The sequence below is a fragment of the Tachyglossus aculeatus genome, chromosome 7, assembly GCF_015852505.1.
Source record: "Tachyglossus aculeatus isolate mTacAcu1 chromosome 7, mTacAcu1.pri, whole genome shotgun sequence".
NCBI classification, from domain to species: Eukaryota; Metazoa; Chordata; class Mammalia; order Monotremata; family Tachyglossidae; genus Tachyglossus; species Tachyglossus aculeatus.
The window spans coordinates 54,082,434-54,108,751 of NC_052072.1; the positions used below are offsets into that span (position 1 = coordinate 54,082,434).

Here is a 26,318-nt window from a genome sequence, read left to right on the forward strand (position 1 = left end):
TAGAGGACTATACTAGGTACTTGGGAGAATACAGTATAACAGAGTTGGTAGATATATTCCCTGCTCACAAGGAGCTTATAAATTAGAGGGGATATGGAGTGTGTGGCACATAGTAAATGCTTAACAAGTACCATTAAAAAACAAACAAACAAAAAAGAAACCTGAGGGACACCTAAACACACCTGCCTATCAGCTCTTCTAGGTATTCCCCCATTCTCAGTCCAACAACTTCCAGGTGTCTGACTTTGCCATCATCTGCATCTAATAAAAACAGAAAAGCACCTGCAGCACGAGACCTCCACAAAACCTAGGGAAAGCAGGTGGTTGCTGCATATGCTTTTTTTTTTAAAGTTATGGTATTTGTTAAGCACTTATTATCAGTACTAAGCAGTGGGGTGGATACAAGCGAATAAAGTGCAACAATCAATCAATCGTATTTATTGAGCGCTTACTATGTGCAGAGCACTGTACTAAGCGCTTGGGAAGTATAAATTGGCAACAGAGACAGTCCCTACCCAACAGTAGGCTCACAGTCTAAAAGGGGGAGACAGAGAATAAAACCAAACATACTAACAAAATAAAATAAATAGGATAGATATGTACAAGTAAAATAAATAAATAAATAAATAGAGTAATAAATATGTACAAACATATACATATATACAGGTGCTGTGGGGAAGGGAAGGAGGTAAGATGGGGGGGATGGAGGGGGGACGAGGGGGAGAGGAAGGAAGGGGCTCAGTCTGGGAAGGCCTCCTGGAGGAGGTGAGCTCTCAGCAGGGCCTTGAAGGGAGGAAGAGAGCTATCTTGGCGGATGGGCAGAGGGAGGGCATTCCAGGCCCGGGGGATGACGTGGGCCGGGGGTCGATGGCGGGACAGGCGAGAACGAGGTACGGTGAGGAGATTAGCGGCGGAGGAGCGGAGGGTGCGGACTGGGCTGTAGAAGGAGAGAAGGGAGGTGAGGTAGGAGGGGGCGAGGTGATGAAGAGCCTTGAAGCCGAGGGTGAGGAGTTTCTGCCTGATGCGCAGATTGATTGGTAGCCACTGGAGATTTTTGAGGAGGGGAGTGATATGCCCAGAGCGTTTCTGGACAAAGATAATCCGGGCAGCAGCATGAAGTATGGATTGAAGTGGAGAGAGACACGAGGATGGGAGATCAGAGAGAAGGCTGGTGCAGTAGTCCAGACGGGATAGGATGAGAGCTTGAACGAGCAGGGTAGCGGTATGGATGGAGAGGAAAGGGCGGATCTTGGCAATGTTGCGGAGCTGTGACCGGCAGGTTTTGGTGACGGCTTGGATGTGAGGGGTGAATGAGAGAGCGGAGTCGAGTATGACACCAAGGTTGCGGGCTTGTGAGACGGGAAGGATGGTAGTGCCGTCAACAGATATGGGAAAGTCAGGGAGAGGACAAGGTTTGGGAGGGAAGACAAGGAGTTCAGTCTTCGACATGTTGAGCTTTAGGTAGATTGCTGTAGGTAGGTTGCTGTTGTACCAAGCAGCAGACTTGGTTGATTCCTGTCCACAAGGAACTTAACACCTCTGGACCCTAGTTCCCTTTTCTCTAAAGTGGTAATGAGCTACGCATTCTCCCTCTCAGATCGTGAGCCTCAGGTGGGACCGGGACCGTGTCTGAACACATGCTCTTAGCGCAATGTTGGGCCCAGAGCAAGCGTATAACGAACCCCCCGAAATATGACTCGAAGAGTTCCAGAAGGGTTTCGATCGATTCATAAATGATAGGTCCAGGAGAGGTAATTAGGGGCAATAAGTTTGATGGTCTACTCTTAATCATGAGAAAGAGTGGCAAAGGAAGTTAGCTGTTGTACTGGGCCTCTAAATATCTTGTGGTACCCTCATTGGAGGCAAGAGCACTTAGTACAGTGTTTTGCAAGCAGTAAGCACTCAGTAAGTACAATTGAATGAAAGAGTACTGGCCTATTGGGCTGACTCAAGGGCATTTCTTATGTAAATGAGGTTTTTTGGGTAAAAAAAAATCTGTTAAAATGACAAGTTTGAAAATTAAAGAGCATTTCAGCTCATAGCCATTCCAATATAACAGTGTATTCTAGCCTGCTTCCAGGTTCCCTACTGCATTCCCAACTACGACTGCATATAGAAGCTAGTTGGCTGATTGGCTAATGTGGGTCCAAATTAATCAGCCCTGCTTCATTTATTGAGTGTCAAGTAAAGACTGCAGCCCACCCCCTGTAATGGCTGGGTCATTGTTGCCTAGCCAGGTGTAGCATCTTAATGGGCTTGTCAAGGATGGCTGAGCAAAAGAATACAGTTACTTCATTTCTATTCCTAGACAGACATTTTATGGAAAGGGTTTGAGTTGGACATCTGGTTTCACTTTTGCCCACACCCTCAGCAGTGCAGTCTTTGCTGCAGATAATAATAATAATAATAATGGCATTTGTTAAACACTTACTATGTGCCAAGCACTGTTCTAAGCATTGGGGAGGATACAAGGTGATCAGGTTGTCCCACGTGGGGCTCATAGCCTTAATCCTCATTTTACAGATGAGGTAACTGAGGCACAGAGAAGTTAAGTGACTTGCCCAAAATGTCACAGCTGACAAGTGGCGGAGCAGGGATTTGAACCCATGACCTCTGACTCCCAAGCCCGGGCTCTTTCCACTGAGCCACACTGCTTCTCTCTTCACTGCGCCGCCCCCGCCCCCCACTTCCCCCCTCAACTCAGCCTTTTTCAACTGCAAAATTTGGGTGTTGCAAGCTTGAGTCTAGTTTCCATTTATTGATCATTTCAGGTATTGAAAGTCTCTTAATACTTTGCCATCCCTGGAAGAATCTGTGACAAAAAAAATAATGTGCTAAGCATTGGGGTTGATATAGCAAAATGAGTTGAAAGCAGTCTCTGCCCCACATGGTCTATGAGGGAGGGAGAACAGGTACTTAGATCCCCATTATACAGATGGAGAAACTGAGGCACAGAGGTTAAAGTGACTTGCCAAAATCCCATGGCAAGCAAGTGGTGGAGCCAGAACAAAAACCCGGCTCTTGACTCTCAGGCCTGGGCTCTCTCCACTGGGCCAAGTGGCCTCCTGAATTTGAAGGTGGAAGAAAGGGTGATAAATGAATAAAGATCGAATTTTGTTTATACATAAGTGCTTTGGGGCTGAGGTGGTGGGAGTGAATAAAGGGAGCAAATCAGGGTGACATAGAAGGGAGTGGGGAAAAAAGGAAATGAGGGCTTAATTGGGGAGGCCTTGTGGAGAAGATGTGTCTTCTGTAAGGCTTTGAAGGTGGGGAGAATGATTGTCTGTTGCCTATGAAGAGGGAGGGCATTTCAGGTCAGAGGCAGGACATGGGTGAGGGACCGGCAGTGAGATAGACAAGATCGAGGTACAGTGAGAAGGTTAGCATTAGAGAAGCAAAGTGTGTGGGCTGGGTTGTAGTAGGAGAGTAGCAAGGTGAGGTAGGAGGGGGCAAAGGTGGCTTTGTGCTTTAAAGTTGATGATAAACAGTTTTTGTTTGATGCAGAGTTGGATGGGCAACCACTGGAGGTTCTAAGAGAAGGGGAAAACATGGACTGAATGGTTTTGTAATAATAATAATAATAATAATGGCATTTGTTAAGTGCTTACTATGTGTGAAGCACTGTTCTAAGCGCTGGGGTGTGATTCTGGCAGAAGAATGAAGTATGGGATATTACTATTAATGAAAAATCTAATTTCTCCAAACACCTAGGCATCCACAGGTGTCCCATCTATATGTCTGTGGTGTCTTCTGCTGTCTTTCTCTCCTGTCATTTTACAGCAGCATCTTCAACTTCAAAGCGACCCATCAAGGCGTCATTAGAGTCAGTAAGGCCATTCCCAGAATGCTAGTTTTCAACCAGAGGCCTAGGTACAAAGAATAATGTAGTTGTGGTGAACATTCACCATACAATTTATAGCTCCTTATGTTCTTTGAGGCCTCTAAAACAGGGGGAAAAATACACATTATAGTTTTGGAGCAATGTGGTCCTCTTAAAATGTTTCACATCTCTAGAGACATCTTCAGCTTCCGTAGTCATTTAAAAAAAACAAAACCCAAAACCTATTTGAAAGATGTAAATGGGATTTAAAAATTCATAGCCCACTAGTTATTTGATAGCTTCTCCATGGTGGGCCCAAGTATTGAGGTGAATGATAATGATATTATTATTATTCTTAATCTTAACACAGTCTTAATCCCCATTAATCCCCATTGAGGAACCTGAGGCACAGAGAAGTGAAGTGGCTTGCCCAAGCTCACATAGCAGACAAGTGGCAGAGCTGGGATTAGAGCCCATGATCTTCTGACTCCCAGGCCCTTGCTCTCAAGACTGTAAGCTCTCTATGGGTAGGGAGCATATCTGCTAATTTTTCTTGTCTTGTACACTCCCAGGCACTTAGTATAGTACTCTGCACGTAGTATGTGCTCAATAAATTCCATTAACTGATTGAATGGAGCAGGGCTGAGCTTTTGGGCAGTCTAGGGTGGATCCCATCCACAGCAGGAGAGACTTGACAGCTGGACCCCTAATCAGTCAGTGGTATTTCTTGAGTGCTTACTATGTGCAGAGCACTGTACTAAGCACTTGGGAGAGTACACTAATGATGACTGTGGGATTTGTTACCTGGCTCCGCCACTTTCATTCATCCAATCATATTTATTGAGTGCTTACTGTGTACAGAGCACCGTACTAAGCGTTTGTCTGCTGCGTGACTCTGGGCAAGTCACTTAACTTCTCTGGGCCTCAGTTCTCTCATCTGTAAAATGAACTGTCTCCAACCAAGCCAGTTTGCTTGTATCCATCCCAGCACTTGGTACTGGCACATAATAAGTGCTTAACAAATTTTTTTGTTTGTTTTTTTTAGGATGTTGGAGACTTGAGCATGTTTGAAAGTGGTGGGGGAAAAGCCATTGGAGAGTGAACAGTTGAAGTTAGCAGTTAGGGAGGGAAGAAGGGAGGTGACAATTCTTTGATAGGGTGCTAAGGGATGGGATCAAATGCACGGGTAGAGGGTGATGAGGAGATTTTGAGAGAAGGCAGCAGATCTCTTGAGTTACTGCTGGGAAAGATGGGAGAGTGAGGGAATGGAGAGGAGCAGGGAAAATTTAGGAGCTCACACATGATGGTTTCAACTTTCTCAATGAAGTAGGTGGCCAGGTTATTAGGGGCAAAGATTGGGGAGGCTGGGGGACAGGGGTTTGAGGAGGGAGTTAAATGTCTGGAACAACTGGTGAGGGCAATGGGCATGAGAGTCATTAAGAATGGATAAATAGTAAGGATGAACTTAAGGTGGATGGGGTCAGGCTGATATCTGGATTTCTGCCAGCAGCATTCTGCTGCTTGTGCAAGGGAACGCAGTAAGCAGACTTGGCAGTTGATCCAGAACTGTGGGTTAGTGTTACCAGATCGATGAAGGGATAGGGGAGTGAATGAGTTGAATTTAGTAGGAAGGGTGATGTTGAAGTTGTCAGTTTGGTCATCATGGGAAGATAGCGTAAGCATACCGTATTGTGCTCTCTCAAGGGCTTACTTGATATGATGCTTTTCACAGTGAGCAATGAATAAGTTCCATTGATTGATAAATCTGAGTTTTATCAGACTGTAAGCTCATTATGGGCAGGGAACAGTCCACTAATTCTGGTGTATTGTACTCTCCCAAGTGCTTATTACAGCCCTGCCACTTGTCTGTGTGACCTTGGGCAAGTTACTTCACTTCTCAGTGCTTCAGTTCCCTCACCTGTAAATTGGGTATTAAGCTTGTGATGTAGAACAGGGACTGTGTCTAACCTGATTACCTTGTATCTACCACAGTGCTTAGTACAGTGTCTAGCATATAGTGATTGCTTAACTGATACAATTATTATTACAGTGCCCTGCACAAAAGTGCTCAGTCAATTGTATTTATTGACCTCTTACTGTGTGCAGAGCTCTGTACTAAGTGCTTGGGTTAGTACAATATAACATAACAGACACATTCCCTGCTCACAATGAGCTTACAGTCTAGAGTGTAAATACCATTGATTGAGTGAGCCTTTATTGTGTACAGAGCAATGTACTAAGCACTTGAGACAGAGTAGGCATAGTAGGAACTGTTTATTATTCCTACTGGGTATGTGACACATCCAGTAGCCCAGTAGTTTGGCCGGAAGATGTTATGAAATCTAATTGTCTTTTTATCTATTTTTGCCTGGGTGGAGGTCCCATTTCAAACCACAGGGGAAACATTGAAGAGACAACAGTGTAACTGTTTATCAAATTCAGAATACAATCCTTGAAAATATAGCCTTCTATTTGATGGCTATAAAATGAATGCACTTATTAGGGGCCTTGATGTTTTCACCATAATTAAAATGTTGGTTGCATTTTGAAATGAATACAGCCCATTAGTAATTGTCCTCAACTCTGTTAGAAGCGCCAAGAATTGGATCACACATTTCTGAGCACTGTAAATGCTAGTCAATTGGTATTAGCAGGATCATTGAGAAAATAAGGGATTGATGCCCTAAAACACCCCTAAAAGGCATGAGTAACAGTAAGATTGAAAGCAGATTCACAGAAGATTACTCAACCTCAGCCTGAACAATGAGGGCTAATTATAGGTCCGATATAGCTATCCCTCTCTATAATACACAGTAGATGAGCCCCTAGAATTCAATATTCCAAGCCATGATTCCCAAGATGGAATTGGAGTTTTGTTCTTATGAGGAAAAGAAATGACCATCAGATGTAATACAGTTCACATGAAGAATGCTTGAGACCTTTTCTATGCAGTGTCACCAGCATCACATATGAACTAAAAGTAGCATCTAATGGGTGCAGGACAAGATCATCATCATCAGTGGTATTTATTGAGCACTTCCTGTGTGCAGAGCATTGTAACGATAGGCTGATGTCAGGAGATCCAGAGCTTCCAACAAGGCGCCCTCACAGTTCTCAAGTGGTTGTCATCTGGCCTGGTGATGTAGTTATATCTAGTTGATCAAGTCGGTCATGCAGGGTGAATGATCTCATTATAAAATAATACTTAAAGGAATGAAACTAATATCCCACCACCGCATTTGAAAATGCAGTAGTATACTTCTGTTGACTGAGAAGCATCATGGCATAGTGGAAGAGTATGGGCCTGGGAGTCAGAGAACCTGAGTTCTGATCCCAGTTCTGCCACTTGCTTCTGCCACTTGCCTCCTGTGTGACCTTGGGCAACCCACGGCTTCATTTTCCTCATCTGTAAAGTGGGGATTCAGTGCTGAAGCTGAGGTGATCACTTTGGAAGGTGCCAGGGCAGAAACCTGTAATGGGGTGGGTGTACATGGAAAGGAGGTAGTGGGCCATCTGTTTCATTCAGTGAGTCATCTTTCGCGTCAAACTGTGTTACTATGGAAAGAAGACTTGTTTTCACTAATGAACATACTTGGCCAAAGTTCAGCCAAAGATAGCTGCTTTGAATGTCTCTTTTTGAGCCTGGTTCAGCTTTCTTGTTGCTGTAAGTTCCCCTGTAAGCTGCTTCTTCATCATCATCAATGGTATTTATTTTGTGTTTACTGTGTGCAGAGCACTATACTAAGCACTTGGGGGAGTATAGTACAACAGTGTTGGTAGACATATTTCTTGCCCACAGCCAGCATACATTCTAGAGGAGCTTGTGGATGCAGACTAACAGTATTGTAATTTTCAAACCATAGGACAACTCTACTACTATTAGCTTCTCTAGGAATGCTAAGGCTACATCCATCGCGGGGACCATTAGCAGTAAGAATTTGTAAATCTGACTCAAAATGTGCAAGGGATAATAATTCAGTTGCTTTATTGTCGATTGACATGGAGAGGATGGAGTTACTTTTCTCCAGTGTTTTTTGTTGTTGGCTTTTTTTGTTTGTTTTTTTAATGGTATTTGTTAATGGTACAGTACTTACTATGTTCCAGGCATTGTACTAAGCTGGGTTAGATAGAAGTTAATCAGGTTGGACACGGTCCACATCTCACAAGGAGCTCACAGCCTTAACCCCTGTTTTGCAGATGAGGTAACTGAGGCACAGAGAAGTGAAATGACTTGCCCAAGGTCACCCAGCAAACATGTGGCTGGGCCAGGATCAGGACCAAGGTTCCCTGACTTCCAGGTCCCTGATTTAGCCACTAGGCCATTCTACTGTCATTATAACTATCGATTCCTCATTCTGGCCGATTTTCTTCATGGAACTTGACCACATTAGTTTCATCCACACCTTTTGCATGGGTCCCAGGGTTTGGTTAAATTTCTGGAATGATTTTGGTGTGAGAAACATTGTTCCTTATCTTCCAAACACTTTCCCGGCTCTGCCAATCCCGACTCTGCCAGTTGTCAGCTGTGTGACTCTGGGCAAGTCACTTGACTTCTCCGGGCCTCAGTTCCCTCATCTGTAAAATGGGGGTTAAGATTGTAGCCCCCCGTGGGACAACACGATTGCCTTGTAACCTCCCCAATGCTTAGAACAGTGCTTAGCACGTAGTAAGCGCTTAATAAATGCCATCACCATCATCATCATCATTTCCCAGCTGGTGATTAGGTCTTTCATCCATGATTTGGATGATGGCCACAGTGCTCATGATGTTTGTAACTTCACCAAAATTCCTCGGCGAATGTATTTTCTCCATCATTCTTTGTATATGTTGGCAGTAGGTCTCTCCTCAGAAAATAAGTCCGTGTCAGTGGATTAGATCGAGGCATTTGCTCCGTTAGGAAAGTTCTTTCTCCCTGGTTGTTCATCTAAGATATAATTTAATTTTACCGAGCAAGATGACTCATTATCTAGAATGAGGAATATCTCGTATTATTTTTGGCTTAGTCCCTTTCAACAGTAAAGCCCCAAAAAGAGCCAGGCCTTCCTGCGGGAGCTGGAGTACTGAATCACAGAATGGTTGAGTTTAGCCTCTAGGGCCTGCTCTGCCTGGGGATTTTCAGAATGATAAGCAGAAGGATTTCACTGTGAAGTCACCCGTGGCATCCAAGAAGAGTGTCAGGCAGTCTGGTTGCTTTCTGTAGAAGTATCAACTTTTTCAGGCATATTCATTCAATCGTATTTATTGATTGTTTACTGTGTGCAGAGCACTGTGCTAAGCACTTATGTTTCCAGTAAAGTTTTGCCCCCCCCCCCTTTTTTTTCTTAATGGTATTTGTTGAACACTTCCTGTGTTCCTGGCACTGTACTAAATGCTGGGGTAGATACTAGCTAACCAGATTGGACGCAGACCCTGTCCCACATAGGGCTCACAGTCTTAAACCCCATTTTACAGATGAGGTAACTGTGAAGACCAGAGAAGTGAAATGACTTGCCTTAAGTTACACAGCAGACAAGTGGTGGAGCCGGGATTGGAACCTAGGTCCTTCTTACTCCCAGGTACTATCCACTAGGTGATGCTTCTTCTCTACTCTTCTTGCCCCATAGACAAGTTGAGATGGGCACCTCCTATCTTTAATTATTATTTGTGCACATCAGGATACTAATATGCCAAGTCTCTCAGCAGTGACTTCCAATTCCTATGAATGTTGAAGCACTGCCTGAGTGTAAGAGCACTGTTCTGACCTGGGAGAGTATACAGGTGGGAATACACTAGACCCTGCACCTTGAGCAGTTTTTTTTCATCACCAAAGGTTTGCGATGGATTCATCATATTTATGCTTTAATAAATATACTTGTTAATAATAACACTTGTTTTGCACTTTTCTAAATAATTGTGGTGCCTACTGTCACAGTATCTTGGTTTTCTGTTGGATCCAGGGACTAAAGCTTTTTCTTGTTTTCCATAACACCACTGCTATGGTGAGGTGAAGCACTCGGTGGTTCGATGCTCCATCACAAAGGATTATGTGCTTGGGAATGTGCTTTCATCTCATTTATAGTACATTTTAGTACATTTATTCAAAAGTACAATTATTCAAAAGTATTAGGTCAGGTGCTTTTGCCCTGGGTGTTAATACAGTGCTCTTCACACAGTAAGCACTCAGTAAATATTGACTGTTTGAAATATGGTTGATTGATTTACTGAGGATTCATTCAATCATATTTATTGATCGCTTACTGTGTGCAGAGCACTGTACTAAGCGCTTGGGAAGTACAAGTTGGCAACATATAGAGATGGTCCCTATCCAACAGTGGGCTCACAGTCTAGAAGGGGGAGACAGACTACAAAACAAAACATGTGGACAGGTGTCAAGTCATCAAAATAAATAGAAGTAAAGCCAGATGCACATCAACAAAATAAATAGAATAGTAAATATGTACAAGTAAAATAAGTAGAGTAATAAATCTGTACAAACATATATACAGGTGCAGTGGGGAGGGGAAGGGGGAGAGGAAAGAGGAGGCTCAGTCTGGGAAGGCCTCCTGGAGGAGGTGAGTGCTCAGTAGGGCTTCGAAGGGAGGAAGAGAGCTAGCTTGGCAGATGTGTGGAGGGAGGGCGTTCCAGGCCAGGGGGAGGACGTGGGCCAGGGGTCGACAGCGGTACAGGCGAGAATGAGGCACAGTGAGGAGGTTAGAGCAGAGGAGCGGAGGGTGCGGGCTGGGCTGTAGAAGGAAAGAAGGGAGGTGAGGTAGGAGGGGCTGAGGTGATGGAGAGCCTTGAAGCCGAGAGTGAGGAGTTTTTGCCTGATGCTTAGGTTGACTGGTAGCCACTGGAGAGAATAATAATGATGGTATTAAGACCTTATGACTTGTCAAACTCTGTTCTGAATGTTGGGCTAGATACAAGTTAATCAGGTTGGACACAGTTCCTGACCCAAATGAGGTTCATAGTCTGAGTAGGTGGGAGAAGGATTTAATCCCCATTTTACAGGTGAGGAGTTATCTAAGGCACAGAGAAATTAAGCTACTTGCACAAGGTCACAGCATACAAGTGGCGCAGCCAGGATTGTAACCCATGTCCTCTTGGAAGGTGGGTGAGGGGGGAGGGGAATGCCCATGCTCTTTCCACTAGGCCACACTGGGTGTGTGTGTGGGGGTGGGGGGTGTGTGTGTGTGTGTGTGTGTGTATTTCTCAATTGTGTGAATAACCGTCATCCTGTCTCTCACTCTGTTCGTAATTGAGATTTTTCCACTTTTAAAATGGAGCAGCAGTGTGGCCTAGTGTAAAAGAGCATGGGTCTGGAAGTCAGAGGACCTGGGTTCTAATCCCAGTTCTGCCACTTGCCTGCTGTGTGACCCTGGACAAGTCATTTCACTTCTGTGCCTCAGTTTGCTCATCAATCAAATGGGGATTCAGTGCCTGTTCTCCCACCATACTTAGACTGTAAGCCTGTGTTGGATGGGGTCTGTGTCTGAAATGATTTTCTTGTCTCTACTCCAGAGCTTAGAAGAGTGCTTGGCACATAGTGGGGGGTCATGAGGAGAAAAGATTACAATAGAAACAGTTGTTCTGTGGCAAGTTCCACTTGGGTGACTGGAAAAGTGCAGTAAGTAAAGCCTCAGACAAAGTGGTATCTCAGCTGACAGCTGGGAGACAACTGTGGCAGACCCACAACTATGGCTCACTATAATTAAAAAAGGAACACATCTTTTTGAGCAGAAGGTTCAAGAAGATTGTGATTCAAAGAGATAAAGGCAAAAATAGTATCATATGTTGCAAGCAACAGAGTCAACACAAGTAGGGCAGTCTTTATATGTGCATGGCTCCTGCATTAGACTTTTCAGCTGTAGACCCAGCTGTAGGTGAAGGTCACCATCAGCAGAGCCTTTTTAGAGACTGTAGGACAACTGTAAATGTGCTGGGCATGCTCTCTATCCCCATTGATCAACAAATCAATTGGTGGTATTGTGTTCTTACTGTGTACAGAGCACTGTACTAAGCATTTGGGAAAATTCAGTTCAACAGAGTTGGTAGACACAGTTCCTGTCCTCTAGGAGCTTATGGTCTGCAGGGTTATGACAGATTGGAAGTTCCTTTCCTCATTTTAACAGAACAATCCAAAATGAAATTTACAGCCCAATTTTCCATTTGTCAGCAGCTTGTGATTTGATTTCATTAAAAGACATTGGATATTAATCATTGAAGTGCTTAGGCAGGTGGATGCTAAAAGTAGGGACTGTTTCTATATGTTGCTGAATTGTACTTTCCAATTGCTTAGTACAGTGCTCTGCACACAGCGCTCAATAAATATGATTGATTGAATGAATGAATTGTCGGGCTCAGTCTGGGAAGGCCTCCTGGAGGAGGTGAGCTCTCAGTAGGGCTTTAAAGGGAGGAAGAGAGCTAGCTTGGCGGATGTGCGGAGGGAGGGCATTTCAGGCCAGGGGGAGGATGTGGGCCGGGGGTCAACGGTGGGACAGGCGAGAACGAGGCGCAGTGAGGAGGTTAGTGACAGAGGAGCAGAAGGTGTGGGCTGGGCTGTAGAAGGAAAGAAGGGAGGTGAGGTAGGAGGGGGCGAGGTGATGGACTGCCTTGAAGCCAGGAGTGAGGAGTTTTTGCCTGATGCGTAGGTTGGTTGGTAGCCACTGGAGATTTTTGAGGAGGAGAGTAACATGCCCAGAGCGTTTCTGCACAAAGATGATCTGGGCAGCAGCGTGAAGTATAGATTGAAGTGGGGAAAGACAGGAGGATGGGAGATCAGAGAGGAGGCTGATGCAGTAATCCAGTTGGGATAGGATGAGAGATTGAACCAGCTACAAAATAGTTGAATCTTCAGAAGAAGGCATCTTTGGAATTTATCAACAATTATACCTGGGTATTAAACAAACTATCATTCTCTTTCAAAGTTCTACAGTTCCTACACTTCTTTCCAGTCACTTGAAAATTTAAACAAAGTAGGGAAGCTTAAAATGCTTAAGGTAAGATTATCCTTAAGCTTGGGATAAACCCATACAGTTTGAAAAGTATGAAAAAGCTACTCGAAGATATATGGTATATGTGTGTGTGTGTTCGCATGTATCACAAACTGCAAATTCTATGATTCTCCCCCCACCAAAAAAAATCATTACAAATTCAAAGGTTCACCAATGAGAATATCAGATAAACATGTGGAGTATTCATTCCTTACTTTATTGTGTGCATTATAGGAAAATTCAGGGTGAGCGACCCTAGATCTAGGTATGGATATATAGTTATGAGCTATTACCTGGAGGGAGTGCACAGCCAGATTAGGAAGACAGGTTTTCAACTGGTTGCCTCTTTTGACCCTGTGCAGTTAAAAATTGCTTGAGAACTTTGTACACTTTGGGACTCTTGTTTACATTGTGTTGTTGGTTTATTGCTGATGACACCATGTTTAGACCAGGGAGCAATGTGGAAAGTTGTGTGGGGAAATACATTCAACGGAGTTTTCAGCTCTGAGGCAGGAACCTGGCTGGCATGCACGTCAGTTGGCTTAATAGGTCCATGAGTCAGTGGAATGCTTTACTCAGAAGGTTTTAATTCTTACAGCTTCAAACATAAAGACTTTTTTTTTATGAAACCATATGCTGCTGCGATGCTGCTAAGAGTTTATGAACTGAAAGGAAAGAAAAATGTGTGTCCCATTTTCAGAATTTAGTTTTTTATAGAAAGCCATGCTTTCTTAAGCTGGTACTCGATTACAAGCACATTCAAAAAGCTGAAACATGAGGCTCAGTCAAGAAACTGGGGATGGGTCTCCATCTATGCCGTTAACTTGCTGGTAAGGAAAGCAACATGGTCTAGAGCATGGGCCTGCGAGTCAGAGGACCTGGGTTCTAATCCCAGCTCTGCCACATGTCTGATTTGAGACCTTGAGCAAGTCACTTTACTTCTGTGCCTCAGTTACCTCATCTATAAAATGGGGATTAAGATTGTGAGCCCCATGTGGGATAGGGACTGTGTCCAACCTGATTACCTTGTATCTACCCCAGTGCTTAGAACAGTGCCTGGCACACAGTAAATGCTTAACAAACCACACTTTTTTGTTGTTGTTCTTTGACCTGGATAATTCACAACCTCCTACTGCCTTCACTTCTGCTCTAAAATGGTGATGACATCCATCAGCTTCCTACCCTCATAGGAACACACCATCTCTAGGAACACCAAGAAGGACAGCATATATGTGAGCCCCTGGCTATTTCTACACTACTTCCCCTTACTAGGATGATAATCAGGGCTTTCATTAAGCATTTAATATGTGTCAAATGCTGGAGTAGATCCAAGGTTAGGAGATTGGACTAGTCCCTGTTTGTTCCATTGTTTGTTTTATGGTCCTTCATAAGCACTTGGTGACGATAACTGTTCTAAGCGCTGGGGTAGGTTCAGGTCAACTATGGCAGACACAGTTATTGCCCCACATTCCACTGTATCTCCATTTTCACCCTGTAGACAGGTAGTGAAATGGGGACTAGAACCCAGGTTTTCCAACTCCATGTCCCACGTTCTTTCCTTTAAACCAGTGGATTTTTTTCTTTGGCCTGGAAATCAGCCTCTCTTTGATTTTATAGATCTGGTTCTTTTTACTTAGCTTTTACCATTCTACACTTTCACAGTGTAGAGTGATGCTCACCCATATGTGTCTGAGCCTCAAGCTCAACAGTTTTGTGAAGACAGTTCTGTCTGTCTCAGAAGGCAGAGTGCCCAGGTTTTTGCCTTATTTACCTTGGTCATCTCTTTGGATCTTATTTTTGGCTTTTAAATAAGCCACTTTCTGTTACTAGGTACACCACAGTTTCCATAAGAATGTATCCTAGTAGAAAGGAAAGGGTGTTTTTTAGTGGTATTTCTTAGGTGCTTACTATGTGCCAAGCACTGTATTAAGCATTGGGGTAGATACAAGCTAATCAGGTTGGACACAGCCCATGTCTTCATCCCCATTTTACAGATGAGGAAACTGAGCACAGAGAGGTTAAGTGACTTGCCCAAGGTCACTCAGCTGGCAAATGGCAGATACCTACTAGATATGTATAAATTTATTAGGGCTCTCTGGTTGAAGAATTATATAAGTGTAGTTTTATTAATATTGATTTGTTAGGATTTCACACTCTTGGGGCTGCATAGTCGTAGTTTTGCCAGAAACCAAAATGAGCAGAAATAAAAAAACTAAATCACAAATAGGCTTATGAATTAATCACAGTGATAAATATTTTGGAACAAATATCTGCTCCGTTGCAGGGTATCTTTCTTTTCCAGTTTATATTCAGTGATCTGCTTTACACAGAGTTTGGTTTTGGTTTTGTTTGTTTTCCAATTTAAAAATGATTTATTATTTATTTTATTTATTCTAATAGATGAGGGTTACTACCAAGGTGGAAAATTTCAGTTTGAAACTGAAGTCCCTGACGCTTACAACATGGTGGTGAGTAGATTGTGATTTTACTTAACAGTTTTTCCAGGGATTTGCTTTGGGGCTTTTAGAATTTAAACAATGGTAGCCATGGCAGAAATACCCCATTCATTCATTCATTCAATCATATTTATTGAGCGCTTACTGTGTGCAGAGCACTGTACTAAGCGCTTGGGAAGTACAAGTTGGCAACATATAGAGACAGCCCCTACCCAACAGTGGGCTCACTCCAGTTCGCCTCTAACAGTTAAGTTCCAGAATTTTTCATTACGGCAGGTTTGTGCTAATGTACTCAATTGTAATTCCTTTGAGGGAGAGAATCATTTCTACCATTTTTTTAAGGTATTTAAGCATTTAATCTTTGTCAGTCACTGTAGTAGGCGCTGGGTTAGATCCAAGTTAAGCAGATTGGACACAGACCCTGTCCCACATGGGGCTCACAGTCTTAATCCCCATTTTACGGATGAGGTAACTGAGGCATAGAGGAGTTGAGTGACTTGCCAATGGTCACCCAGCAGACTAGTGGTGGAGCTGAGATTAGAACCCAGGTCCTCTGACTCTCAGGCCTGGGCTTTATCCACTAGGCAATGCTACTTCAACCTTTACTGCATTGTACTCTCCCAAGCACTTTGTACAGTGCTCTGCTCTCAGTAGGTGACCAGTAAATACCATCGATTGGTTGAGTATCTCATGCCCGGAACTGCTCATGCACAACAATTTGTTCCAACACCGTATCGCACTGTATTTTGGCCTAGTGTCAAGAGCATGGGCTTGGGAGTCAAAGGTCGGGGGTTCTAATTCCACCTTCACCAGTAGTCAGCTCTGTGACTTTGGACAAGTCACTTAACTTCTCTGTGCCTCAGTTACCTCGTCTGTAAAATGGGGTTTAAGACTATGACCCCCATGTGGGACAATCTGATAACCTTGTGTCTAACCCAGCACTTAGAACAGTGCTCAGCACATAGTGCTTAACAAATACTATTATTATTATTATCATTATTATTATTATTGTCATCCAAATGGATGAACGTGGTTAGAAGACTTCCTTAATTCTGTTGTTATCCCAGACATAGTGAAAGCATACTTCTGACATTCCTTGTCTCATACATATGTCAAATGTTATTAAAGTTTAGTCACACAAGGACTTTATGAACATGAATAGTCACACCATTTGCCTGGTTATTGGTAAATTTGAATCCACCTGAAGGGGCTCCAGATACCTGTTAAATGCTATGGTATTCATTCTTTCATATTTATTGAGTGCTTACTGTGTGCAGAGCACTGTACTAAGCACTTGGGAAAGGACAATACAACAATAGACAGTGACAGTCCGTGCCCACAATGAGATCACAATTTGGAGTGGGGGAGACAGACATCAATATAAGTAAATAAAATTACAGATATGTACATAAGTGTTTTGGGGCTGGGAGGGGAAAGAGCAAAGGGAGCAGGACTCCACATACCTCTGAAATGGACAAACAGTTCCTTGTCACTTCCTTTTGCATGTTCACAATGATGAGGTGGTGTTCTCTGTGGAGGTAAGAGAGATACATGTCTCCAAAACAACTTCAGCTCCTGGTTTGCTGCTTTGGATTAAGCAACAAAACATTAAAGAATACCTAGAACTACTATAAGTTATTGATGCTTTTCTGCTGCATTTATAAGGTTAAAATTCTAGAACAGATGGGGTGGAAACCAAACTTCCATTTTTGTGCCTCTGTTCTTTGTTCCACATACAATTTTTTTCTTTGACTCTTGTGGATTTCTTGGCTAGAAAGTGCTGATTTAAAAAATGCAGGACCATAGGGATTTTGAGCAAAATAATCACATTTCTAATGTTATATAACTTGATAGCTCCAAGAAGATGATTTATTCTAAAGATGACAATACAGGTAAGAGAGAATTAGAAGAAAGAGTAAACTAGTTTAAGGATATCAGAACCAGTTACAAACTTAATTTCCAAATGTTTGCTCCCAATATATTCTAATTGTAATTACTCCAAGCAACATTTGAACTCTGACATTCTCTTTTAAATGAAAGAAGATGACGCTATCGTTATTTGCATTGTCTTCTACTCGAAGCTCATTTTGGTTTTTCAGTGTACTTGAAACTAACGGGTGATTAGCTTCTACTGATTTTTGGTAGCCCCCCTGCATGAAGATCTCATTTTGGTTCCTGTAGTGTGTTTTCGTAAAGCTTGACCGAATTACATGAAAAAAAAAATCATTGTAGATGATCAATAGTATTGAGTGTCTACTGTGTACAGAGCACTGGACTATGCCCTTTGGATAGTAACTATAGAAAAGACCACTGCCTTCAAGGCACTTACAGCTTATTGGGAGGGACAGACAAATAGCATAAAAAATATAATTAAGTTGGATACAGTCCATTTCCCACATGGAGCTCACAGTCTTAACTCCCCATTTTACAGATGAGGTAACTGAGGTACAGAGAAGTGAAGTGACTTGCCCAAGGCCATACAGCAGACATGTGGTGGAGTCGGGATTAGAACCCAGGTCTTTCTGACTCCAAGGCCTATGCTCTTTCCACTAGGCCACGCTGCTTCTCTAGAATTCAGGTCTTAGGTTGAGTAATTTAAGGTTTACTTAACAAAACCATAAAGCAAAGTAGTATTGGCTGAATTTTTGTTCTCTTGTGTTTGGGAGGCCAACTTGGTATGTTTCGTAGTGGAAGAAGTCCAACATTTGCTCAAAAGTCATCATTCCATTCCCAACAATGGGTATATTGTAAACATGAGTCATTTGAACGTTTGTGAAGCATTGATTATTAGGATCATGTTTGCTTTACTCTAGCTGAATATGCCCCTCAAAACCCACAGCTTGCTCTCCTTTTTTTTGGCTTTTCCTGCAGTCTGCTTATGTGCAGCTATCTAAAAACTGACCATGGCTGTTCTTTTCCAAGTCTGCTTCCATTTTTACCAAGTTTTCTCTGGGCCAAATTGCTGGTGTCTCTTGCTTTCTCCAACCTGCTACTTCCTCAAATATTTTTCCATCGTCTATGGACTTATTTTGTGATGGGACTAGTTGCTTCCTGTATTAACCCCGATCTGCTCTCCTACCCTCCCAGACCAAACCATCATCTCCTCTAATAACAGGAGATCATCAGTAATGCAGTTATTGGGTCAGGCCCATGGTTAAAGCAGCCCAGGGGTCTGTCTCGGAGTGTGATTACAGGAAGGGCACCCTTCTTGACATCTGCCATAATCCACTTAGTTCATGTCTGTGAACACATCTGAACCCTTCTCAAACAGACACTCCTTCCTATGGTAATAAATCCCATATGCTCACCACTCAGATGTGAAGAAGTATTTCTTAGTATTTGTCTCTATTCCTGCTGATGGTCCAGAGGAAAGAATCTGGCTCTGAGAACCCCTACTTGTTTATTTTTAGGCCTCACAACTCCCCACTCCTCAAATGTCCCCACTCCTCATCAATCTCTATATCAGACAGAAACTCCTTACTCTAAGGCACTCAATCAGCCCTTTCCCCTCCTACTTTTATCTATGTGATCTCTTACTACAACCCAACTTGCACACCTCACTCCTGTAACGCCAACCTACTCACTAAACTCTGATCTCATCTGTCTCCTCACTGACCCCTGAATCACATCCTCTGACTGACCTGGAACTCTCTCCCCTTTCATATCTGATGGGCTGAGTTTCCCAATAGACTACAAGCTACTCCTGTAGACTGCCAGTTCCTTGTGGGTAGGGATTGGGCCTGCCAACTCTATTGTATTGTAATTAAATGTTTACTATGTGCCAGGCACTGTATTAAGCACTGGGATAGATACAAAGTTGGACACAGTCCTTGTCCTACACAGTTTTAATTGCATTTTACAGATGAGATAACTGAGGCACAGGGAAGTGAAATCACATGGCCAAGGTCACAGAGTAGGCAAGTAGTGGACCTGGGAGTCAGAGGGCTCTTTTCAGTAGTCCTCAGTGCTTCACTCAGTAAATACTGTTCTCCCTCTCTAGACTGTAAGTTCGCTGTGGGCAGGGAATGTCTGTTTATTGTTACATTTTACTCTCCCAAGTGCTTAGTACAGTGCTCTGTACACAGTAAGTGCTCAGTAAATGTGGCTGAAAGAGTGAATGAAATACTTTTGATTGATTGATTGACCATCACACACTCCACCTCTAAAGCCTTCTAAAGATCACATCTCCTCCAAGAGACCTTCCCTGATTAAATCCTCATTTTCACTTTTAACCTTCCCTTCTGCAATCAATCAATCAATCAATCAATCGTATTTATTGAGCACTTACTGTGTGCAGAGCACTGTACTAAGCGCTTGGGAAGTACAAGTTGGCAACATATAGAGACAGTCCCTACCCAACAGTGGGCTCACAGTCTAGAAGAGTCAGTGTCAGTGCACTTGGATCCGGACCCCTTAAGCTGCCCACCACCAACCCCATGGCACTTATGCACATATTTGCAAAGGCTGCTATTTCCCATAACTGTAATTCATTTTACTGTCTGTCTTCCCCTCTAGACTAAGCTCCTCACTACTGAAGTAGCAGTAGAGGGGACTACATCTTCACTCACCCTCTCAGACTCACACCGGGAAAGGGGGAGGAGTCGACTTCCTCCTCATTCCCCAGTGCTGCTTTTGCACCATTCCACCTCCCTCACCCCTCTCTTTCCCTTCCTTTGAAGCCCATATCATCCGCCTCTGCCACCCACTCCAGATACTAGTTTCAGTCATCTACCAACTCTCCAGGCTCCACCTCCAATTTAGTACAGTGCTCTGCACACAGTAAGTGCTCAGTAAATTCAATTTAATTGAAATAGGGATGGAGTAGAGAAATGATTCAGAGAAGGCCTCTCTGGGAAGATATGATTTCTGAAGGGCGTAGAAAATTGGGAGAACAATGATGTCGCACACAACTAAATCTGTGGGGTGTTGGTTATTTGGGGTTTTTGGGGGGGGGTTTGTATGTACAAGACCAACTCCCTGGGCCTCTTTCTTATCAGTCTCACCCCCAGTACTCCTATTCTTGCCTTCCCTTCTTCCTGGCACTCTCTCCCTCTTCACATCCCCCTCCCCCAAGATATTCAGGGACAGAGAAAAAATGAGGATAGATTAGTGGTACAACAATATATCACAAGTATGCATGGTCAAAATTGTATCATTAAAAAATGAGTATGTTTAGGTGTACATTCACAAATCAATCAATTGTATTGATTCAGCACTTACAATGTGCAGAGCACTGTACTAAGTGCTTGGAAGAGTACACTACAACTGAATGGCTCCATTTTTCCTATTAGCATTTGTGTGAATAGCAAAATTCTAAATTATTCAGCCACAAAAGATGTTTTGTTTAACTTTGAATTGGCTGATATATGTATTTATTAGTATACTGGTCTTCTTTTTTCCACCTACATTTGTAAATCAGAGTAATGCAAGAGTAATGATTTTAGACATCACTGCATTTTTTCATTAAATTGTTCTTGGTGGTTTGGCTGAGACTGATCGATATGCAAATTGGCTGAATTAGTGTGAACAGACTAATACTTCATGTGCCCTAAATGCAAAATTAGCTTTCCTGTTTCCATTCACATTCTTACCTTTGAATCTAATACAAATTTATTCCTGAACTTTTGCCTTTATCCAGAACACATGGTCAGGGTCACAAGGTGAGAGGTTCAGCTGTTGCTCTTTCTTTAGTGGAGGCATAATGTGTAATGCATTTGATACCATTTTTTTTCTGTTTGATTTAAAAAAAAAAAACGTATTTTCTTCAGAGAGCATTTTCGGACACTTGTACTCTGCAAGAGTTGTCACTTGGTCCCCTTTTCTCATTCCAACTTTAAAGAGCATCTGAGCCCCAGTTCTTTAAAGCATGTGTTTTGAGCCCTTCTCATGCATTAAGTGACCCCTCTCTGTGGGTCTCATTTAAAATGCTTCTTAGAAATGACCGTACGCTGGGGATGTGCAGTTTCAAACAAAAGGTTCAGTAAGAAGGAGAAGAAAACAAAGTGCTCATGGAAAATGGCAAATATACATTTCAGAGCCAAACCTCTGGAAGAAATGTTAGATTGAAGTTAGCCCTTTTCTTGTATCCAATTTGTCCATCCTCCCTACAGATGATAGTCGAGGTGCTTACCATTCCTTTCAGTTGTCCTCCTATAGTTTCTGCATCGGCTTAAGTTTCCTCATCCGATTTGCCTCTAGTGTCTGTGATCTCCTGTAGGGTTGTTTGTAATCTCTGGGTATCCAGCCCGGAAGAAATACAAAATTCGAAGTTTTAGCATTCATTCCATGCCTATTTGGTCCAATTCATTCATTCATTCAATTCAATTGTATTTGTTGAGTGCTTACTGTGTGCAGAGCACTGTACTAAGCGCTTGGGAAGTACAAGTTGGCAACATATAGAGACGGCCCCTACCCAGCAGCGGTCTCACAGTCTAGAAGGCAAACACCATCATTATTAGTGTGGTTGCAATGGGGACAGGGAGAGGGGTGCACATGGAAGAAGCGCTTAGCAGACAGTAAGCACTTAACAAGTATCATGATTATCAGTGTGGTTGCATTGGGGAAAGGGACAGGGGTACACATGGAAGAAGTGCTTAGGACAATGCTTGGCACATAGTAAGCGCTTAACAAATGCCACCATTATTAGTGTGGTTGCAGTGGGGACAGGGAAAGAAGTGCACATGGAAGAAGCGCTTAGCACATAGTAAGCGCTTAACAGATACCATCATTATCAGTGTGGTTGCAATGGGGACTGGGAGAGGGGTGCACATGGAAGAAGCACTTAGCACACAGTAACTGCTTAACAGATGCCATCATTATTAGTGTGGTTGCAATGGGGACAGGGAGAGGGGTGCACATGGAAGAAAGGCTTAGCCACATTACTAAATGCTAGGAAGGTACAAAATCAGCCCTCAAGGAGCTTGTACCCTAATGTGGGAGATGGGTATAAGGTTGTTTACCATTAGTCAAGACAGATAATTGAATTTACAGTTGAATGGATGTAGATATCTGAGTGCCGAGAATGAGCTTAAATAGGTTTATAAAGGTGCCAGACAGGTTTGTAAAATCTGGAAGGGTTTGTTGGAGGAGAAAGGGTTTTAGGAGGGCTTTGATTGTGAAAGAGCTACAGTCTGGTGGATTTGGGGAAGGAGGAGGAGGAGGAGGAGGATGATGATGGCATTTATTAAGCACTTACTATGTGCAAAACACTGTTCTAAGCACTTGGGAGTTTACAAGGTGATCAGGTTGTCCCACAGGGGGTTCACAGTCTTAATCCCCATTTTACAGATGAGGTAACTGAGGCACAGAGAAGTGAAGTGACTTGCCCAAAGTCACACAAACTGAGTTCCAGACTGAGGGAAGAACATGACTAAGGGGCAGGAGACAGGAGAGTCAAGAGGCAAGGAGCAGCTAGAAGGTGGGCTTGGGCAGGACAAAGACAGTGAGTTGGGAAATGGACCTAAAGTGGGATAAAGTGATAGAGAACCTTGAAGCCCATTGTGAGGGGCTTTTGTTTGATGCAGAGGGACATGGGAAGCCAGTTGAGGGTCTTGGAAGTGTGCTCAGTGACTTCAGTATCCCTTTATCACCCCAACATTGTAGTGTTTGAGGCTCACCTGTGGTAGGCTGCCTAGATTTCTTGCTTTCTGCCTGAGACTCCTGAACACTTTCATCATACTTGTTGTGATTCAAGAATCTCAGAAGGTCACTTAACACACTCTCCATTTCTTTGCTCTTTGTTTTTCTTATAGTGGGCAACATATTTTCCTATTCCATTGTTATTTTTCAGCATTTAATGCTGTATGGCTTGGAAACCGAAAAAGAGGTGGAAAGACCTCTCTTTCATCTCACTTGTATTTTATCTTCAATCTGTCCTCCCTTGCGATTCAGGTCTTTGGATTTCTTTTTTCTCAGACCTTTCCACACTCCCTGGCTCAGCCACTAGAACATGTAGTAGCCAGTTCCTGATGGCCCTTCTGGGTTTCTCCAAACCCCTTTCCAAAACCCTGCAAGATATGTGGTGCCATGGGGCATGGTTTATGCTAGCAGATGGTGGCAACACCTTGTGTTCAGAGCCATCATTTTGCAACCCAAATATAACAGTGCCAAAAAGACTGCAGGTGAAAGACTGACATGTAGCAACCCAGCCAACCCAAACATTACACACTGGAAACATCTCCAGGTGAAGCATAAGTAAACTAGTGAAACATTAAGAGCCTGGTTGCATGCAGAGGATGGCAGAGAGCTGTGGGTTTTCTGTGTACTTCCATCAGACAGATGTTCAAATGCTAGTTTGATGAAATACTTTCTAAACTGCAGAAGCAGCAAGGACCAGTGGAGAGAGCACAGGCCAGGGAGGCGGAAGGACCTGTGTTCTAATCCTGGCCCTGTCACTTGTTTGCTGCATGACCTTGGACAAGTCACTTCACTTCTCTGGGCTTCAGTTCCCTCATCTGAAAAGTGGGGTTAAGACTGTGAGCCTTGGGTGGGACAGGGACTGAGCCCAACCTGATTAACTTGTATCTACCCCAGAGCTTAGTACAGTCTCTGGTACATAGTAAGCACTTAACACATACCATTAAAGAAGAAAAACACCTATGCTCTTCCCTCTTTTTAAATCTGGAGGTGATATGATGTCTTTATACATTTAGGCCACCTTTTTTCCTTATTCATAGCTGAGACAGAAAATGTAGTTGAATTGATTCTATCTGTAATTTATTTTTATGTTTTTCTCCCCAAGTAGACCAGCAGCTCCTTGAGGGCCAGGATTGTGTCTATCAACTCTGTCGTAGTCTCCCAAGTCCTCTTCACACAATAAGCACTCAGTAAATGCCTTTGATTGATTCTTCTTGGGGTTGTTCTCCTTGGCAGATGGAGATGCAGTACTTAACTGCCCCTTCCATCTGCTTTCAGAAACTGGGGGAAAAAATTCCGGATCGAAGACAGTGTAGGGCATCAGAAAGCAGAGAGGAATGGAGAGGTGACAGATATCAAACTAAAACATGCATAGGTAGTGTCAGATGGCTTCTGACAAGAAGTAGTTTTGTTGAAGTGGTGAACTAAGCCAATATTATTTGAGCTTTGTTATAAATACCCCCTGCATTGAGACACAGACTGAATTCATGACAATTTGGGCATCCAAGGAGACCCAGTATAGTGGAGGAGGGAATCTTTGGAAATTTCTAGTGAAAGACTTTTTTTAATGTTTCTAATTTTGGGGTGCAGTGAATAGTAACATTTTGTTCACTAGCTGGAAAATTAAGTGGGCATTAATAAAGCATATTTAATGGGGGCCCACAAGAAAGCTGGACCTGGTTATTTGGAATTTTGAAAAATTTGGAGCATTTTGTCAATCAGTGATATTCCTTGAGTGCTTACTGTGTGCCGAGCACTGTACTAAGCACTAGAAAGAGTACAATGCAACAGAGTTGGTAGACCTGCTCCCTGCCCACTGCGGGCTTACAGTCTAGAGGAGGAGAGAAACAATATAAATTAATCATTTGCAATATGTAATTCATGGATATAAGTGCTGTGGGGTGAATGCCAGAAGTGTGAATTGCTTGCTTAGCTAACCCGAACCTTTGAAGATCTCCACAGCCTGTAGAGTTGAGTTTCCGTGTGAATCTGAAGGCTGTTATTTTGGTTTAGATCTGGCTTGCAGGTTCCACATTGCGTATTTTAAGGTGACAGCAGAGAATAGGATGAGCAGGGCTGTATCTAACCACGCACCCCTCTTCATCCTGGTGATGGAGAAAAAGGGCACTTTCAACGCTGACCTTACCAACCATTCTGCCTAGTGGTACTAGTGAGGATCTTCTTGGATTTCTCAGGACAGCAGAATTGACCTAGCAATTTCCAGAACCCTGATGGGTTGATGGTATCAAATAAGAAGCAGCATGGCCTGCTGGATAGAACATGGGCCTGGGAGTCAAAAAGACCTAGGTTCTAATCCTGGCTCCGAACTTTTCTGATGTGAGAGTCTGCGCCTCAGTTCCCTTATCTGTAAAATGGGGATTAAAACTGTGAGCTGTACGTGGGACAGAGACTATTTCCAATCCTAACTAATTACAATTATATGTATGGGGAAATCAATCAATCAATCGTATTTATTGAGCGCTTACTGTGTGCAGAGCACTGTACTAAGCGCTTGGGAAGTACAAGTTGGCAACATATAGAGACAGTCACTACCCAACAGTGGGCTCACAGTCTAAAAGGGGGAGACAGAGAACAAAACCAAGCATACTAACAAAATAAAATAAATAGAATAGATATGTACAAGTAAAATAAATAAATGAATAGAGTAATAAATATGTACAAACATATATACATATATACAGGTGCTGTGGGGAAGGGAAGGAGGTAAGATGGGGGGGATGGAGAGGGGGATGAGGGGGAGAGGATGGAAGGGGCTCAGTCTGGGAAGGCCTCCTGGAGGAGGTGAGCTCTCAGTAGGGCCTTGAAGGGAGGAAGAGAGCTAGCTTGGCGGATGGGCAGAGGGAGGGCACTCCAGGCCCGGGGGATGACGTGGGCCGGGGGTCGATGGTGGGACAGGCGAGAACGAGGCATGGTGAGGAGATTAGCAGCAGAGGAGCGGAGGGTGTGGAGTGGGCTGGGCTGTAGAAGGAGAGAAGGGAGATGAGGTAGGAGGGGGCAAGGTGATGGAGAGCCTTATAGCCGAGGGTGAGGAGTTTCTGCCTGATGCGCAGATTGAAAGTACCCCACAATGCAACCATTTAAGACACCATCACCGTTTTGAGGAACATAACCCGTCTGCTGTCATGAGCTATGCTAAAGGTTGACAACAAATTGGGGAACCACGCTCACAATGACTGTAGGTCAGTCAGGAAGAAGCAGTTTAGGTGTCTTATTCATTGATCTGTTTTAACTTTTGACAAGAAAATTAATTATCCATTTTCATCATGAGTCCCAAAATGAAATTTATGAATGGCCCTGTAGGGAAATGAAACAAATCGATTTGGACTTCATCAGGGTTTTCAGTTTCTTTTGCAGCATGGTGAGAATTCCCTGTCTCAAATGGGGAATGGGAGGAGTCGCACGGTTGAAATAGTA

The 26,318-nt window shown here is 43.3% G+C and overlaps 1 protein-coding gene across 2 annotated transcripts in view; it reads left to right on the forward strand.

The window, feature by feature from the left end:
• The window catches only part of UBE2F (ubiquitin conjugating enzyme E2 F (putative)), a 158,597-nt gene that overhangs the window by 58,931 nt on the left and 73,348 nt on the right, over positions 1 to 26,318 (forward strand). For both annotated transcript variants that reach the window (XM_038749771.1, XM_038749772.1), the window contains exon 5: positions 15,193 to 15,260. In XM_038749771.1, coding sequence (XP_038605699.1) covers positions 15,193 to 15,260 — 68 coding nt within the window. The remainder of the gene's footprint in view (positions 1 to 15,192; positions 15,261 to 26,318) is intronic.